At 64.1% G+C, this 16,635-nt stretch overlaps 3 protein-coding genes across 9 annotated transcripts in view; 1 reads left to right on the top strand and 2 right to left on the bottom strand.

Annotated features, from left to right (window-relative positions):
• Nucleotides 1-207: 207 nt before the first annotated feature.
• Nucleotides 208-5,536, top strand: LOC138822831 (trafficking protein particle complex subunit 2-like protein). Of its 5 annotated transcripts, none has more exons than XM_070015765.1 (5): nt 208-306; nt 1,653-1,825; nt 3,023-3,110; nt 3,255-3,334; nt 3,990-5,536. In XM_070015765.1, the coding sequence occupies exons 1-5, from the start codon at nt 274-276 to the stop codon at nt 4,033-4,035; spliced, it is 420 nt and encodes a 139-aa protein (XP_069871866.1). In that variant the 5' UTR covers nt 208-273; the 3' UTR covers nt 4,036-5,536. The 5 variants fall into 5 exon arrangements, with proteins under 5 accessions (XP_069871866.1, XP_069871870.1, XP_069871869.1 ...); XM_070015769.1 differs by having other exon boundaries at nt 248-306; nt 1,676-1,825; XM_070015768.1 differs by lacking the exon at nt 208-306 and adding an exon at nt 1,125-1,149.
• A 2,236-nt stretch (nt 5,537-7,772) lies between these two features.
• On the bottom strand, nt 7,773-11,199 carry LOC138822809 (embryonic polyadenylate-binding protein 2-like). The gene is made up of 6 exons (XM_070015733.1): nt 10,969-11,199; nt 10,611-10,701; nt 10,392-10,459; nt 9,083-9,189; nt 8,295-8,382; nt 7,773-7,925 (listed from the first exon to the last, which is right to left on the bottom strand). The coding sequence occupies exons 1-6, from the start codon at nt 11,197-11,199 to the stop codon at nt 7,773-7,775; spliced, it is 738 nt and encodes a 245-aa protein (XP_069871834.1).
• Nucleotides 11,200-15,692: 4,493 nt separating this feature from the next.
• The window catches only part of LOC138822822 (protein CBFA2T3-like), a 68,064-nt gene continuing 67,121 nt past the window's right edge, over nt 15,693-16,635 (bottom strand). For 2 of the 3 annotated variants that reach the window (XR_011370637.1, XR_011370639.1), the window contains exon 13: nt 15,693-16,410. The gene's annotated coding sequence lies outside the window, so the exon portion shown is untranslated. The remainder of the gene's footprint in view (nt 16,411-16,635) is intronic. The other variant, XR_011370638.1, reaches the window with a different exon arrangement.

The following is a 16,635-nucleotide window of genomic DNA, read 5'->3' as shown; positions in this document are numbered from 1 at the left end:
GACGGGGCGGGGCGGGGCGGGGCCTGCCGGCCGCTGATTGACAGAAGGGGCGGGGCGGCGGAAAGACAGGAACGTGAGCCGGCGAGTGACGGGATGGGCGGGACCACGCGGGAAGGGGCGTGACCAACACTTCCGGATGGGTAGGGCCAGAGCGGCCGGAGCCCGGTATGATTGGTTGCGTCCCGGGAGGCGGAGCCTTCTCGGCTGAATGACAGCCAGAGGTGAGGTTGAGGCCGGCAGCGGGTCACATGACGCGACGCGCGTCCTGCCAAGATGGCGGTGTGCATCGCGGTGATCGCCAAGGAGGTGCGTTCGCGCGGGTGGGCGGCGACCCCCGCGACCCGAGGGCTGCGGCGTCGGCCGCGGCCGCGTGCTCCCTCGCCACCCCTCTGCCCGCCTTGCACGCCGCGCCCGGGGCTGGGCCCCCCGGAGAGCGGGGCGGGCCGGGCGCGGGGAGCCGGGCGGGCCGGGCGCGGGGGGCCGGGCGGGCCGGGCGCGGGGGGCCGGGCGGGCCGGGCGCGGGGGGCCGGGCGGGCCGGGCGCGGGGGGCCGGGCGGGCCGGGCGCGCTCCGCCCTCCGCCCTCCGCCCTCCGCCCTCCGCCCTCCGGCCCCGGCCCCGGCCCCGGCCTGCGCGCTCGGCCCTCCGCCCTCCGGCCCCCGCCCCGGCCCCGGCCCCGGCCTGCGCGCTCGGCCCTCCGCCCTCCGGCCCCCGCCCCGGCCCCGGCCCCGGCCTGCGCGCTCGGCCCTCCGGCCCCCGCCCCGGCCCCGGCCCCGGCCTGCGCGCTCGGCCCTCCGCCCTCCGGCCCCCGCCCCGGCCCCGGCCCCGGCCTGCGCGCTTGGCCCGCCGGCGGCCGCGCCTGCCTCCCGCTCCCTTCCCTCCGCTCCGCCCTCCGGTGCGGCCCCGGCGGCCTCCCCGCCGCCCCAGCCCGGCCGGCCGGCCTGCACGCCGCCATCCAGCCTCAGTGCTCGGACAGGGCCTGCTGCGGGAGCCCCCGGGGTGCGCGGGGGCCGCGGCCGCGGGAGGCTGCCCGAGGCCAGGGCCTTCCACGGGTGTGCTGCTCCTGGCACCGACAGGCTCTCTTCCTGATGGTGGAGTTGTGTCCCCATTAATCCACGTCCAGAAAGCTGTCCGGAGTGGCCACAGCCATGGTACAGTGCTGGACCTTCCTGAGTCTGGCCGTCTGTTGTGGGTCAGTTGACCAGATACCGTCCAGCTAGGAGGGGATGGAGCCCAAAGAAAAGCTGTGCGTTCCAGGGTCAGGACCCTCAGAACTGGAGATGAGTGGGTTTGAGATGATCGTGTTTTGCGTGGTGTGTAGGAAGCAGTATCATGGTGCCATGCTAGGATGGCCCGCACACAGGGAGAGGCTGAGTGGACCCCTGGCGAGTGACTCACCAGGTGACAGGGTTTGTGGTCAGGCTGTGTTCAAAGCCATTTTCCTGAATTGTCTTCACACTTCTGCAAGCAGCACATAGGCCTGCTGAGTGGAAAGCAGTTCCTACTGCAGCGTGGAGAATCAAGCTGGGGATTTTGGAGGCGTTGCATTCTCCAGCGATGGTTGGTTGGCCATGCACACACCTCAAGAGGCGCATTTTAGAGCTGAAACCTGCGGGTGGGTGGACTGTTCAGCTATCACCATTCTTTCTTGCAGAATTATCCTCTCTACATCCGCAGCACCCCCATGGAAAATGAGCTGAAGTTCCATTACATGGTGCACACATCTCTGGATGTGATAGAGGAGAAGATCTCTGCCATGGGGAAGGCATTAGTAGACCAGAGGGAGCTCTACCTGGGCCTACTGTACCCGACCGAGGACTACAAGGTGTATCCTTCCTGGAAAGAAAAACATGAGGGTTTTCAACTGGATGGGCAGCTGGGGTGGCCTGAAGCTAATGAAGGCCTGAACTCTGGGCCTGAGCGCTGTCCCTCAGCTCTTCAGTGTAAGGCAAGTGCTCTACCACTTGAGCCACAGCACCACTTCCAGTTTTCTAGTGGTTAATTGGAGATCAGAGTCTCACGGACTTTCCTGCCTGGGCTGGCTTTGAACCACGACCCTTAGATCTCGGCCTCCTGAGTAGCTAGGATTACAGATGTAAGCCACTGGTACCTGACACCTCTAACCTTTTGGAAGACTAGTTTGGGAAAAAAATGAAGCTGGAGGACCCAGGCCTCCTAAGTTTGTACCTGTAAGATGTCTCCTCGTGTTCGCCGGGCGCTGGTGGCTCATGCCTGTAATCCTAGCTACTCAGGAGGCTAAGATCTGAGGATCGCGGTTCAAAGCCAGCCCGGGCAGGAAAGACCGTGAGACTCCTATCTCCAATAAACCACCAGAAAACCGGAAGTGGCGCTGTAGCTCAAATGGTAGAGTGCTCGCCTTGAGCTGAAGAGCTGAGGGACAGCGCCCAGGCCAGGAGTTCAAGCCCCACAACCGACAAAAAAAAAAAAAAAAGATGTCTCCTCGTGTTTCAGGACCATCACCTTTGGGCAAGGGTGATTGTTTCACTTATTTCACTATAAATGATTGTTACTTCATTATAAATATTTATATACATAAATGTATTTATTTGCTATATCGTTGTTAGGTACTCAAAATGCGTGGCAAATCCTTTGGAAAAAGTGCTCAAGATCACGGAGTTCAAGGACATTCTTGTAGGGAATAATATAGCTGTCCATGCTGATAGTGACCCAGGAGCAACTGACATGGCCTCCAGAGGAGGTTCATCTTACTTGTGAAGACTTGACTGTGTGAGCCAGGGCCCAGCATTCACTTAGACCTGTGCAGGTGGTCAGTTCACAGGGCCTGTGAATTTTGGGCCTTAGCTTCCTCTGCTCCTGCAGCAAACACTAATCAGTGCCCAAGGAATGTCCTGGCCTGGGCCTTTGCTGGGATTGGAAGGCGTCAGGCTTCTCCAGAATGAGGCACACAGAGATCCCAGGTTCCCAGGCTCTCAACCGGGATGTGTGTCATTTGTTGTAACCGAGTCCTTGTGTCAAAGCAAACTCCTTAACCAGCTAATGCAGATACGGGTATGTGACTAACTCCAAGGTGAAGTTTGTCATGGTGGTGGATTCCTCCAACACAGCCCTTCGGGACAATGAAATTCGTAGCGTACGTTCTGGGGATTGGAAGGCCACTCCTGGATGGGTGGCTGGGTTCCATTTCCCTTTCTTTGTGTTAAGATGCTGAGGAGCCAGAATTCTGGTACTGGTCTTTTTGCAAGTTCATTTTAGCTGTTGTTGGGTTTTGTTCCAGATGTTCCGTAAGCTGCACAATTCCTACACAGATGTGATGTGCAACCCCTTCTACAACCCTGGCGACCGCATCCAGTCCAGGTGGGCCTGCCCTCCTTACCTGGCTGCAGCCTTCTGGTGTGGAAAGCCCCCAGCCCCCCAGCTTCAAAGTGGCAAGGCCTTTTTACCAAATCATTGCTCATGCAGACGCCCATCTACCCAGCAGATGTGGGGTGTAGTGGGGCGGGGGGCTGTGTATGCCTGGGGACATGCAGACAGTTCTCAAGGGTCCAATTGTCTATCCTGCCTTCTGTGGTGAGCAGATGCTTGACTACAGGTGTCTTTCAAACAGCCCCCAGGTAGACTTGATATGTGACCAGTCATGCCTGTAATTCATGGCAAGTGTGGGTTCTGTGTGTGTGTGTCTATCCAGGAATTCCTAAGGGACTCCTTCCCGCATGCCTTTCCTGGCTGGGCACTGGCGTCTTGGGTCAATGCTCTGTTCTGGGGGAGAGCAGGCAGGTGTCCTTGAACTGTGTAGGGTGAGGACAACGCTGCCCACGCACTTTGGCCTTGGCCTGGGAGGTCCTCCAGGGAAGATGGTGGGACTCTGACAACACTGCAGAGGTGGAGTCCGTGTGCCCAGCGCGGCAGGCTCCTACCCCAGCTGTCTGTGGGGTCTCCTTCCTTGAAGCCCCTGGAGGGTGGGGTGGGGGATGGGAGCTGGTCCTGCTGAGCCAGTGGTTTCTCTTTGCAGAGCCTTCGACAACATGGTGACGTCGATGATGATCCAGGTCTGCTGAGAGGCGGCTCTGCTGCTGAAGACGGACGTGTACGCGCCTGTTTGGAGCCGGCCATCCCTTCCTTCCTCTTGCTGAGTGTGACAGGTGCACCGGGCGGTGGCCTTGTGCCAGGTCCTCCACTAAAGGCCTTGTGAGCTGAGATCTGCTCTGTCCTGTATTAGCAGAGGACTAAGCTAATAACCTTCCAGGGACCAGATGCAGCAGGACCCAGTTCCCGGTGGAATGGGGGTGGGGGGCGGGAGGCAGGTTGCCCGGGGCTAGGTGCGAGCTGGGATGCACCGGGGAGGGCCCTGGGGAGAGGACGTGGGCCTCTGCTGGGTCTTCTCACTGGCTGAGCAAGTCTCCAGGGGTCAGGGTGGAGGCGATTCAGGGCACTTACCTTCAGAACGCTGAGTTCTGAATTGCTGTGAAATCAAGAAAGCCTCGTGAGCCAGGAACCGGACGGTTCAAAGCCAGCCCTGGCAGGAAAAGCTGTAAAACTCTTACCTCCAATAAACCACCAGAAAACTGGAAGTGGCGCTGTGGCTCAAGTGGTAGAGCGCTCGCCTTGAGCTGAAGAGCTGAGGGACAGCACTCAAGCCGAGTTCAAGCCCCACGACCAACCAAAACAAAAAAGCCTCATAGACCACACATCTGATCAGCTGCAGTAGTTTCCAAATGCCCAGAGAGCAGGGGCAAGCCTTTTCCTGGTCTCAGGGGCCCCGGAGGTTAGAAGATGGCCTGGGGCCCTGCGGCCCTGCAGACAAGCCAGAGCTCCCCAGTTGGTTGCCTTCCCCAGTCCTGTGCAGCCGGCGTCCAGAGGACGGCCCGTTACCAGGGCAGTGGGAGCAGCTGCTTCCTGGCGTCCGTGGTGGGGCTGGTGCCCCTTGGGTCACCTGATACCATGGCAAGCCATGGGGGCCGTCCTTGGACCCAGGTCCATTGGTGACCCTGCTCCATGCTGGCTTCTGAGCCACCAGCTCCCGGCAGTCTCTGAAGGCTTGGTCAGGGTTCGTCAGGGGAGCTGTCTGCTGCTCTGACTTGCTTCCCTTCTAGGGAGCACAGGCTCATTTTTTAACTTCCCTGAGAAGCCCCAGGCCTACCCCTGGTGAGCAGGCAGCGGGGCCTAGAAGGACAGCAAGTGAGCAGCAGTGCTGAGCCTGATGCTTGTGTCGGAGGACGGGGCAGGATTGGGTGGAGCTGCCCGGAGTGGTCACCCCGTCTGCGGGCTGCCTGCCTCTCCCCGTTCCCTAGGGTTCCTGGAGACAGGGTGAGGCTGCGTGTTCCTTCTGTAGCACAGCAGGGGTGAGGTGTGTGGAGAGTCCTGCGGGAAAGCCCTGTGGATGGGGAGGAGGTGCCCTTCACCTCTGCCTTCCTGCCTGCTGCTTGGCGGTGACCACTGGAGCTCACACTGCCTTCTTGAGATGTGGGGACGAGATTCACGCGCAGGATGGAGCAGAAAGCAAGAAGCCTGTGCCAGTGGCCAGCCCTCTGTGAGAAAATAAAATTCGCCCTGTCCTGAGCCACTGCTGTGTGGGATTCCTGTTAGCGGCAGCCGGCCCAGGCCTCAGGCTCTAGAAAGCAGGGCTTTGCCGCCTGCTGGCCTTTGTGCTGCGCACATCACCCCTGCGGGGCCTCGAAGCTGAGCCTGGCAGCTGCTCAGTCAGCCCTGGTCAGCTGTGGCTCTTGGTCTAGGCGACCTGTTGTGTATCCCTGCCTGCTGTGCTTGCCTGCCCACCCCGTGCTTCCTGTGCCCACAACGGAGCAGTAGCCTGGGGTCCTTCCCACTCCGGGGGTGCTTGCTTCAGCTCCCATCCCAGCTGTGCAAGCCTGAGTCAGGGAGAAAAAAGACCCCCAGGCCCTCCTTAGAGCAGCTCCCTCTATGGTGCGGGTCTGATGACGGGCCTGCCCAGCTGAGGGCACGGTGGCAGCCATGCAGAACAGAGGCCATCCCCTCTGCTTCGGGGACACCCTGCTGGGCTACGGGAGTTATCCAGACCGCAGCTCAGCCCCTGCAGCCCGCGGGCTCCTGAGGGCAGGCCCTGCCTTGGGAAGGCTCACCCTTAGCCTCAGAAAGCAACCAGACCACTCCATTTCCCCAGGGCAGATAGTCCTGGGAGCTGCAGTGGCTGGCAGGGCAGATCTGGTCACTACCAGAGACTCCTGGGGCTGTGCACAGGTCAGGCTGTGCGTTCTTGGAGGCCTTCCTACTACCACTGACCAGCTTCCTCCTGCTCAGAGCAGCAATCCCTACGGCTCTGAAGAAAGGATGTTTAATGAGGGGCAGGGCCAGCTCTGGCTTTGCCGGAAGTCCTGCGGCTGCTGCCCGCTGTGGGTGTCCACACCTTTGCCACCTGTCTCTGTCCATCTCGCCTGAGCCATTGGATTTAGAGCCTACCCAGATAGCCCAGGACAATCTCACCTGGAGATCTCCAGTTAATGCCAGGCGAAGACATTTGCAAAGAACTGGTATTCCTTCAGATTCTGGTGAGGCAGCTATGTTTTGGGGAACACCATTCACCTTAGTAAAGGCAGTGCTGTCTCAAGGTCAAAGGTTGAGTGACCCTGGGGTGTACGGCAGACCAGCCCCCCGGGGGCCCGAGCAGGGTGGGCGCCAGTCCCAGGTCTCAGTGCTGGAGGAAGGGTGTGGGTTAGGGCCTGAGAGAGCGCTCAGCAGCTCCGTGGGGCTTACGGAATGAAGTAAGCAGAGGCGAGGGGCCACCTCGGAGCTGTGAGCTTCTGTCAGTGGTTCATTTGGCGAAATGTGCCCTGGAGGACTGGCCTGGCCCAGCCTCCTTTCTGCCCCGGACCGCAGTCAGTGCAGATGGCCCCGTCCACGGAGAAGCCGAGTGTCCCTGCTTTCACCGGGGCCACCATGGGCCCACACGGAAGTGGGTGAGGCCTCCGCCACTCATCCCTGAGCTGACGGGCCAGGGGTCCAACCTGGAGGGTGGGCTGCGTGTTGGGGGCTGCCCTCTTTGCTCACAGCGGATCGTGGGGTACAGCGGGGACCCATAGCCATATCACATGTCCACCCTTTCTTTGGTGGACCCAGAGAAAAGACAACATGAGTCAGGAGGAGACAGCAGATCTATATCTTTAAAAATACTCTAATTACTGATACTTTATTGCTGACACACACACACATTTCTACTTTTCTTTAAAATCAGCTGAGGAGTCCAGGGTGCCAGTCCTGCCTGACCCTTCCTCCCCTCCCTCCTCTTCCCTACCCAGAGTTCCCAGGCCTGGTCCACTTGCCATGCTGTGTGCACGGGGTGCAGGCCACTCCGAAAAGCCCTTACAGGCCATCCTGACGCACAGACGTGTCCTGGAACAAGTGCTCCCCTGAGGAGCACGGCTGATCACGCCACACCCAGCTCTAGGATCTCGTCGTCTGACCAGCCCGTCAGTGTGATCTGAACCTCTGGGAGAGTCTTCCTCCACCCCTGTGCAGGGAGCCAGCACAAAGGCAGGCGGTGGCTTTCCGGAGGGTCCTCAGAAGGGGAGGGCACTTGGGGCCTGGGAGCGCGCAGGCCGCGGGAGCCAGCTGCAAAGCCACCCCTGCGAGGACTCTGCGAGGACTCTGGGGACCCGTGTGGGATGCACCCCAGCTGGGAGCCTTTGGGGTACTGACTGGGCCCTGCCTGAGGGCCTGGTTGCCATGGCTCTGGAGCTAGTGCGGACCGCGGCCCTGAGCCCCCATCAGGGCCAGGCTTGCTTGCCTCCGCCCCCCTCCCCCCCCGCCCCTGCCTAGCCACTTACCGGCCCTGCCTGAGTCCCCGCTGCGCTCTGGGTGGAGGCCTTCGTGGGGGGCTCTGAGGGCAGGGCACGGCCCTGGAGCCCCGACGTGCCCACAGTCCTCCACGGTCTGTGGAGCTGATCCCGGGGAAGTTGGTCCTCTTGGGCAGTACCTGGAAAAAGGCCCCATTGGCCGCCAAGCCTGTTCACCAGCCCCTCCCGGCCGCCTCTCTGGAGCAGCCTCGAGTCTGGGCCAGGCTGGCCCCCAGGCTTGAGCTTCGCCACCTCTCCATCACCACTGAGGCCCCAACTGTCCCTCTGCCACTGCCCGGACACAGCTGGGGCGCATGACCTACCCAGGCACCAGCCAGGTCCTGCCTCTGCCTGCCCTGCCCAGCACAGGCCCCAGGAGCAGAGAGGGGCCGGGCGGGGAGGCGGGGCGTCCCGAGGCAGGTGGCCTGCCACGTTCAGTCACCGAGGGGTATTGCGCAGAGGGCTCGGCACCCAGGGTGGCCCACAAGCTGGGGATAGGCGGGACACACCTTGATGACGCGTCCTCGGAAGGTCCTCTGGTTCAGCTCCACTGCGGCCTGGGCAGAGCTCTGGGAGGCAAACTCTATGTAGGCATAGCTGGGGGCGGTGGGGTCCAGGATGAGAGCCCAGGCCCCGTCTGCCCACTGGGCGCTGCCCGTGCTGCCCGTGCTGTCCACATTGCCCACTGCCATGCTGCCCACACTGCCCACTGCCCGCGCTGCCCACATGCCCACTGCCATGCTGCCCACTGTCCACACTGCCCACACTGCCCACGCTGCCCACACTGCCCACGCTGCCCACACTGCCCACTGCCATGCTGCCCACACTGCCCACACTGTCCACTGGGCACTGCCCACACTGCCCACACTGCCATGCTGCCCACACTGCCCATGCTGCCCACACTGCCATGCTGCCCACACTGCCATGCTGCCCACACTGCCCATGCTGCCCACACTGCCCACACTGCCCACGCTGCCCACACTGCCCACGCTGCCCACACTGCCCACTGCCATGCTGCCCACTGCCATGCTGCCCACACTGCCCACTGCCCGCGCTGCCCACACTGCCCACTGCCATGCTGCCCACACTGCCCACTGCCATGCTGCCCACTGTCCACACTGCCCACGCTGCCCACACTGCCCACTGCCATGCTGCCCACATTGCCCACACTGCCCATGCTGCCCACACTGCCCACGCTGCCCACACTGTCCATGCTGCCCACACTTCCCCTGGGCTCTGCCCGCACTGCCCACACTTCCCCTGGGCTCTGCCCACGCTGCCCACAGCCCATACTGACCCCTTGGGGTGCCCTGAGAACCTGTCACACAGGATGGTGATGCGATGAATCTCCCCGCACTGGTTGAAGTAGCTCTCCAGCTCCTGGGCTGTACTCCCGTAGTCCACCTGTTCACAGACGGGCATTGCGCTGCGCACCGCTGGGCTGTGCACACAGGCACGGCGCTGTCCTGTGTGTACTCGCCGGGGCTTTGCAGGAGTGTCATGGCATAGCGGGGGGGGGGGGGGCAAGGATGAGCCTGTGGCAGGGAATGGCCTGGTGCACTGCCTCCTGCACAGGGTGTGTGTCCATGCGTCCTGGCTTGTGCAAGGTGCACATGGCCGCATAAAAGTAAAACATCTTGCTGAGTGAGGTGGCTCACGCCTGTAGTCCCAGCTACCCAGGAGGCTGAGATCTGAGGGATCACAGTTCAAAGCCAGCCTGGGCAGGAAAGTCTGCGACTGATCTCTACCAAAAACAGCCAGAAGTGGAGCTGTGGCTCAAGTAGTAGAATGCTAGCCTTGAGAAGAAAAAACAGAAAAAGCTCAAGGACAGCATTCAGGCCCCGAGTTCAAGCCTCAGGGCAGCTGTGCGTGCACGTGTGGGTGTGCATGCACGCGCACACACGTAAATCTTGTCAAGCCAGGTGGTACATGCCTATATGCAAGAGTAAAAGGATCCTGGTCTGAGGTCACCCCCCAGGGAAAAATAATCAAGACCCGATCCTGAAAATTAGGCAGAAAAGGGTTGGGATGTAACTCAAGTGGTGGAAGGCTTGCCCAGCAAGCATGAGGCCCCAAGTTCAAGCCCCAGTCCCACCCCAGTCCCACGCCAGTCCTACCCCTAGTCCCACCCTCATCCCACCTCCGGTCCCACCCCCGGTCCCACCCCCCTCCCCCTCCCCCTCCCTCCCCACTCCCACCCCCCACCCTCCTCCCCATCCCTCCCCCTGTCCCACTCCCAGTCCCCCCCCACCCCAGTCCCACCCCAGTCCCACCATCATCCGACCCCCCCTCCTCCCCCTCCCTCCCCAGTCCCACCCCAGTCCCACCCCCAGCATCACAAAGTAGGAACTCTCACGTGAAAGCCGGCACGCAGCCAGCAGGCCCACACAGGCCCACGGTTGCTGCACGCCCAGCTCTCCACGGGCCTGGAGGGACTTCTGTCTGCAGCACAGAGAGACTCCTGCTCATCTGACCACTATGAGGAACAGGGCCGGCTCCGTGTGTCCATGCAGGGGGTCCTGGGGTGGACGGCCAGCCCGTCCAGCGGAGGGGCCTGAGTGTCCGGGCCTGTTAGGATGGGATCGCCTGCCCGCCCCCCCACTCACGTTGCCCACAAAGATGGATCTGTGGTCAGCCTCCACCTTCTCCTTGGGGAGCTCCGGGAAGGGGTGTCCTGCAGAGGGAGGGCCTCGCGGTCAGACCTCCATGGGGGAAGCCGGTTCCTCGCCCCACCCTGGGGGGCACAGCCTCAGCTATGAATCCGACACCTGGGGTGGGCAGAATGGGAAGCCACCCAAGGCCCATAGGGGCCCCCAGCTTCCTACCTGTGGCTTTGGGGCTCAGCCGCCTCCAGGCTCTGAGACCCTCCTCTCTGGCGTCTTCCTGAGAGCAGAGCGGTTCTGGTGGCTCCTCAGCCTGCTCCAGACCAGTGTGGGCTCAGGCTTCTGGCTCCTGCCAGCCGGCCCCAAGGTGAGCCCTCCGCCGGCCTGGCAGGCGACTCAGCCCCAGGGAGCCACCTTCTCTCTGGACTAGGCACGCTCCTCCTGCGGCGCTCAGGCTGGGCAAACGCCCCTGCTCGCACCCAGCTCCCTCACGGGGCCAGGCAGGAGGAGCCGCCAGCAATCCCCACCCGGCCCTGGCCCCGGCCCGCGCCCCACGTCCACACCCACACCCCACGGCTACCCCGTCAGGTACAGGGCCCTGGGCCAGGTCCGCCAGCTCCAAAAGAGACAGGGAGAAGCCTTCATCGTCTTCGTCTTCCTCAGCTCTTCCAGCCCCTCGCCTGGGGCCTGGAGGGGTCTTCCTGGCTCCACCCCAGGCCCCCCAGCCCTGGGCCACGGGGTCCAAGGACACGGTCTGAAGCCAGGCCTCTGTGGGAGGCGGGAAGAGCGCAGAGCTCAGGAAAGGCCACATGGGTGAACGACGGGTCCTGGCCGGCCTCGGCACCACGCAGCCCACGCCGCCGGCCTGTCTCCAGCCGTCCGCCGGGCCAGGTGCGCCCACTCCAGCACTTAGGGAGGCCTTCCCAGCTGGCTGCTCCTGCCTAACTTGGCTTTCCCGGGCTGAGGGTCAGAGGTTGTGAGCCCTCCCCTGCTCAGAGGGAGGGCGAAGGGAGGGCCCGGCCACCCACCAGCTGGGCTGTGTGCTGAACGTGCCCTGGGGCACGCCTGTCCCCAGACCGCAGGCCCCAGCCACAGGGCTGCCCGGGCCTGCTTCATAAGGGGGCAGCCAGGGCTTGGCCTCCTCCAGGGCCCTCCCTCCTCCTCCAGGGCCCCTCCCTCCTCCAGGGCCCTCCCTCCTCCAGGGCCCTCCCTCCTCCTCCAGTGCCCCTCTCTCCTTGAATGGTCCCTCACTCCAGGGCCCCTCCCTCCTCCAGGGCCCCTCCCTCCTCCAGGGCCTTCCCTCCTCCTCCAGGGCCCTCCCTCCTCCTCCAGGGCCCTCCCTCCTCCTCCAGGGCCCCCCTCCTCCTCCAGGGCCCTCCCTCCCTCCTCCAGTGCCCTCCCTCCCTCCTCCAGGGCCCTCCCTCCTCCAGGGCCCTCCCTCCTCCTCCAGTGCCCCTCCTTCCTCCTCCAGTGCCCTCCCTCCTCCTCCAGGGCCCTCCCTCCTCCTCCAGTGGCCCCTCCCTCCTCCAGGGCCTCTCCCTCCTCCTCCCGGGCCCCTCCCTCCTCCTCCAGTGCCCCTCCCTCCTCCTCCAGGGCCCTCCCTCCTCCTCCAGTGGCCCCTCCCTCCTCCAGGGCCCTCCCTCCTCCAGGGCCCCTCTCTCCTCCTCCAGGGCCCCTCCCTCCTCCTCCAGGGCCCTCCCTCCTCCTCCAGGGCCCCTCCCTCCTCCTCCAGGGCCCTCCCTCCTCCTCCAGGGCCCCTCCCTCCTCCTCCAGGGCCCTCCCTCCTCCTCCAGGGCCCTCCCTCCTCCTCCAGTGCCCCTCCCTCCTCCTCTAGGGCCCTCCCTCCTCCTCCAGTGCCCCTCCCTCCTCCTCCAGGGCCCTCCCTCCTCCTCCAGGGCCCTCCCTCCTCCTCCAGGGCCCCTCCCTCCTCCTCCCGGGCCCCTCCCTCCTCCTCCCGGGCCCCTCCCTCCTCCTCCAGTGCCCCTCCCTCCTCCTCCAGGGCCCTCCCTCCTCCTCCAGTGCCCCTCCCTCCTCCTCCAGGGCCCCTCCCTCCTCCTCCTGGGCCCCTCCCTCCTCCTCCCGGGCCCCTCCCTCCTCCTCCAGTGCCCCTCCCTCCTCCTCCAGGGCCCCTCCCTCCTCCTCCAGGGCCCTCCCTCCCTCCTCCAGGGCCCCTCCCTCCTCCTCCAGTGCCCCTCCCTCCTCCTCCAGGGCCCCTCCCTCCTCCTCCTGGGCCCCTCCCTCCTCCTCCCGGGCCCCTCCCTCCTCCTCCAGGGCCCCTCCCTCCTCCTCCAGGGCCCCTCCCTCCTCCTCCAGGGCCCTCCCTCCTCCTCCAGGGCCCTCCCTCCTCCTCCAGTGCCCCTCCCTCCCTCCTCCAGGGCCCCTCCCTCCTCCTCCCGGGCCCCTCCCTCCTCCTCCAGGGCCCCTCCCTCCTCCTCCAGGGCCCTCCCTCCTCCTCCAGGGCCCTCCCTCCTCCTCCAGTGCCCCTCCCTCCCTCCTCCAGGGCCCCTCCCTCCTCCTCCAGGGCCCCTCCCTCCTCGTCCAGGGCCCTCCCTCCTCCACAGTGGTCCACTTGGAACTTTGCAGCCTCACGTCTCCTTAGTCTAACTGGCTGTGCCACTGATTCCCTATTAGGTGCCAGGGCCAGATGTGCACATGTCCCTCCTCCACTGACGTCCCCAGAGCTCCATAGGGGCCCTCTGGCGCCCCTGCCTGGCCCAGACCTGCAGTCACGGTTGCTGTGACTGCCCCCACACCTCTCCCCGGGAGCCCAGGCTAGCAGTGGACACCTGCAGGAGCTGCTCCCTGCACTAGAGCTGGCTGGGCACAGAGGTGAGGAGATGAGGCCTGCTGCCCTCCAGGGAGGCCATGAGCCTCTGTCCCCAGCTTGGCTGCCCACACCACAGCCTGGCTGCTCACACCACAGCCTGGAGACCACACCACAGCCTGGCTGCTCACACCACAGCCTGGCTGCTCACACCACAGCCTGGCTGCCCACACCACAGCCTGGCTGCCCACACCACAGCCTGGCTGCTCACACCACAGCCTGGCTGCCCACACCACAGCCTGGCTGCCCACACCACAGCCTGGCTGCTCACACCACAGCCTGGAGACCACACCACAGCCTGGCTGCTCACACCACAGCCTGGAGACCATACCACAGCCTGGCTGCCCACACCACAGCCTGGCTGCTCACACCACAGCCTGGCTGCTCACACCACAGCCTGGCTGCCCACACCACAGCCTGGCTGCCCACACCTGTTCACACCACAGCCTGGCTGCCCACACCACAGCCTGGCTGCTCACACCACAGCCTGGCTGCCCACACCACAGCCTGGCTGCTCACACCACAGCCTGGCTGCTCACACCACAGCCTGGAGACCACACCACAGCCTGGCTGCTCACACCACAGCCTGGAGACCACACCACAGCCTGGCTGCTCACACCACAGCCTGGAGACCACACCACAGCCTGGCTGCTCACACCACAGCCTGGCTGCTCACACCACAGCCTGGAGACCACACCACAGCCTGGCTGCTCACACCACAGCCTGGCTGCTCACACCACAGCCTGGCTGCTCACACCACAGCCTGGAGACCACACCACAGCCTGGCTGCCCACACCATGCCTGGCTGCTCACACCACAGCCTGGCTGCTCACACCACAGCCTGGAGACCACACCACAGCCTGGCTGCCCACACCACAGCCTGGACACCACACCACAGCCTGGAGACCACACCACAGCCTGGCTGCCCACACCACAGCCTGGCTGCCCACACCACAGCCTGGAGACCACACCACAGCCTGGAGACCACACCACAGCCTGGAGACCACACCACAGCCTGGCTGCTCACACCACAGCCTGGCTGCTCACACCACAGCCTGGCTGCTCACACCACAGCCTGGAGACCACACCACAGCCTGGCTGCTCACACCACAGCCTGGAGACCACACCACAGCCTGGCTGCTCACACCACAGCCTGGCTGCCCACACCACAGCCTGGAGACCACACCACAGCCTGGCTGCCCACACCACAGCCTGGCTGCCCACACCACAGCCTGGAGACCACACCACAGCCTGGCTGCTCACACCACAGCCTGGCTGCCCACACCACAGCCTGGAGACCACACCACAGCCTGGCTGCCCACACCATGCCTGGCTGCTCACACCATGCCTGGCTGCCCACACCATGCCTGGCTGCTCACACCACAGCCTGGCTGCTCACACCACAACCTGGCTGCCCACACCATGCCTGGCTGCCCACCCTGTTCTTAGCTCCATGCTGGGGTCCATGAGGGAAGGACTTCGGCGTGTGGTCACGGGGTCTGACGGGAACTGGCCCCCAGCCCCCCACAGCTGCGCCCGCTTCTGTATGCAGGACCTCAGGCTCTGTGCTCTGGGTGGCCGCCTCCAGGGTCCTCTGAGGCGGATCCCCCCACTGGGTGGCTACCGTGTCTGGGCCTTGCTGTCCCTGGGGCAGGGACTCATCCAGTCTTCTCAGGAAGGCATCGGTGCTGAGTCTGGGCGCGTTGGTCCAGGACGCTGCACAACTGCTGCTGTTCTCCTGGCGTGTTGGAGGTGGGGCGGGTCCTGGAGTGGAGGGTGTGGGGGCCGACCGCCCTCTTCCTCCTTGTGGGAGGCAGGATGCTCAGACCGGCGTGGCCCGGCCCTGGCCGCCTTGCTCTGAGCTCAGCATCTGCGGTGGAGACATCAAGTCACGCCGCACACCCCCGGGGGTGCTGGGGACCCAGCGGCTCCATGCTGGCTTTCTCCACGATGCCTTCAAATACATCTGTCCCGAGCCTTCTGAGGACTGACCGCAGCCCCCTCCTCCAGGCAGCCACCAGCACCCCCGGAGCCCTGGGCCAGGCTTTTGGTTCGGGATAGGCCTTCTCTCCAGGCTCTTCTGCTGTGTCCCCTCTGGCCCTCTGGGTCCCACGGGGCCTCCGTATGCCCTCAGGTCCCCTCGGGTGGGATGCCCCGCAGGCAGGGCCACCGCTGGCCTGGCCCTGGAAGCCTTCAGGGAGGTCCCTGGGGTCCAGGGTTGCTTGAAGCCCCTGCATGGCTCTCCCGAGGACCGAAAACTGCTGTGGCCAGGGTGGTGGCCCTTCCCCCTCCCGTCCTGGCCCTGCCTCCTTCCCATCAGATGTCCACCCTTGCTCTCAGCCCCTGGCGAGCAACTGTCTCTTGCTGAGCACTGAGAAAGCCCCGGAGTGTGGGTGAATGTGTCCAAGGAGAGGCCGGGCCACGTGGTACCAAATGCTCCTTTATTACACAGACGCAGTTGACCTGGACACCGGGACTCACAGTGCCGCAGGACACATGTACAGGACAGTGTGGGGGGGCATGCTACAGCACCCACGGAGAACCGGGACTGTGGGGCACAGCTTCTTAGGAAGAAAACAGCCCAGCAAACACTCAGTCCAGCTCCTTTGAGGAAATGAGGAAAGCAGCAGCAGAGGCAGCGAGCCGTCTGTTCCCAGCAGGCCGTGCGTGGCTGCGCCCCGGGGCTGGCGCCGGCCTGCCACGGATGGGGCTGGTGGGCTGGAGGCCGGCTGGGTTCCCCCCGGGTAGGAGCTGGACGCTGATGCCCTCTTTTCAGTCATGTAGAGACTAGGCTGTACTCTTAGTCTGATGCCGATCGCCCTGTTTTCTAGGTCTCTGGGTCACAATGCCAGGGGCTGCTGAATTGGAACAAAAAAAGCAGGCACAGTGGAGTTTTCTGGAGCTTGGGAGCCTGTGCGGGCCACTGTCCCCACGCGGGCTGAGCCAGGCCTTGCTGCCAGCTGCCGGTCTGGAGGAGCAGAGCGGCTCCTCAAGTCAGTCTGCCCCACTTCCTCTCCTGCCAGCACGGGCCCACAGGTCCACAGGCCAGAGCTGCGGGGCAGGGCAGGGCAGGAAGGAGGCCAGGATGGGCAGAACTGGGCAGAGGAGCCTGTGGCTGGGTCCTGAGGACTACTCACCGGGGTCGGCGGAACTCAGCAGGGGCAGATCAGAAGAACCGACTCTGAGCCATCTGGGACCCTGGCAAAGACAACAGAGACGCACCCACATCTTGGGCTTGGGGGCAGGCCTCTAGAATGCGAGGCCAGTCCGGGTTTGCCCACTCTTGGGCACCTCCGCCTGCGGGCTGTGGCCACCTAAATGCCTCCTTCGCAGAGCCCTGGGACCGTGTGTGGACAACCTCCCAGCATACCCATGTGCCCTGCTGATCTCTCCAGCAGGTCCGGACTGGCCACCGGTCCGGGC

This window comes from Dipodomys merriami, unplaced genomic scaffold (assembly GCF_024711535.1).
Source record: "Dipodomys merriami isolate MVZ:Mamm:240054 unplaced genomic scaffold, mDipMer1.0.p SCAF_116, whole genome shotgun sequence".
NCBI classification, from domain to species: Eukaryota; Metazoa; Chordata; class Mammalia; order Rodentia; family Heteromyidae; genus Dipodomys; species Dipodomys merriami.
Note: the sequence above shows the minus strand (reverse complement) of the source record. Positions and strands in the feature narration are given on the sequence as shown.

Coding starts and splice junctions, on each gene's coding strand:
- LOC138822831 (XM_070015765.1), top strand. CDS start 274: ATGGCGGTGTGCATCGCGGTGATCGCCAAGGAG. Junction 3,111..3,254: donor GGGACAATGAAATTCGTAGC/GTACGTTCTGGG, acceptor GTTTTGTTCCAG/ATGTTCCGTAAGCTGCACAA. Junction 3,335..3,989: donor GGCGACCGCATCCAGTCCAG/GTGGGCCTGCCC, acceptor TTCTCTTTGCAG/AGCCTTCGACAACATGGTGA.
- LOC138822809 (XM_070015733.1), bottom strand. CDS start 11,199: ATGTGGCCTTTCCTGAGCTCTGCGCTCTTCCCGCCTCCCACAGAGGCC. Junction 9,190..10,391: donor GATCCATCTTTGTGGGCAAC/GTGAGTGGGGGG, acceptor GTCTGTGAACAG/GTGGACTACGGGAGTACAGC. Junction 8,383..9,082: donor TTCTCAGGGCACCCCAAGGG/GTCAGTATGGGC, acceptor CACCGCCCCCAG/CTATGCCTACATAGAGTTTG.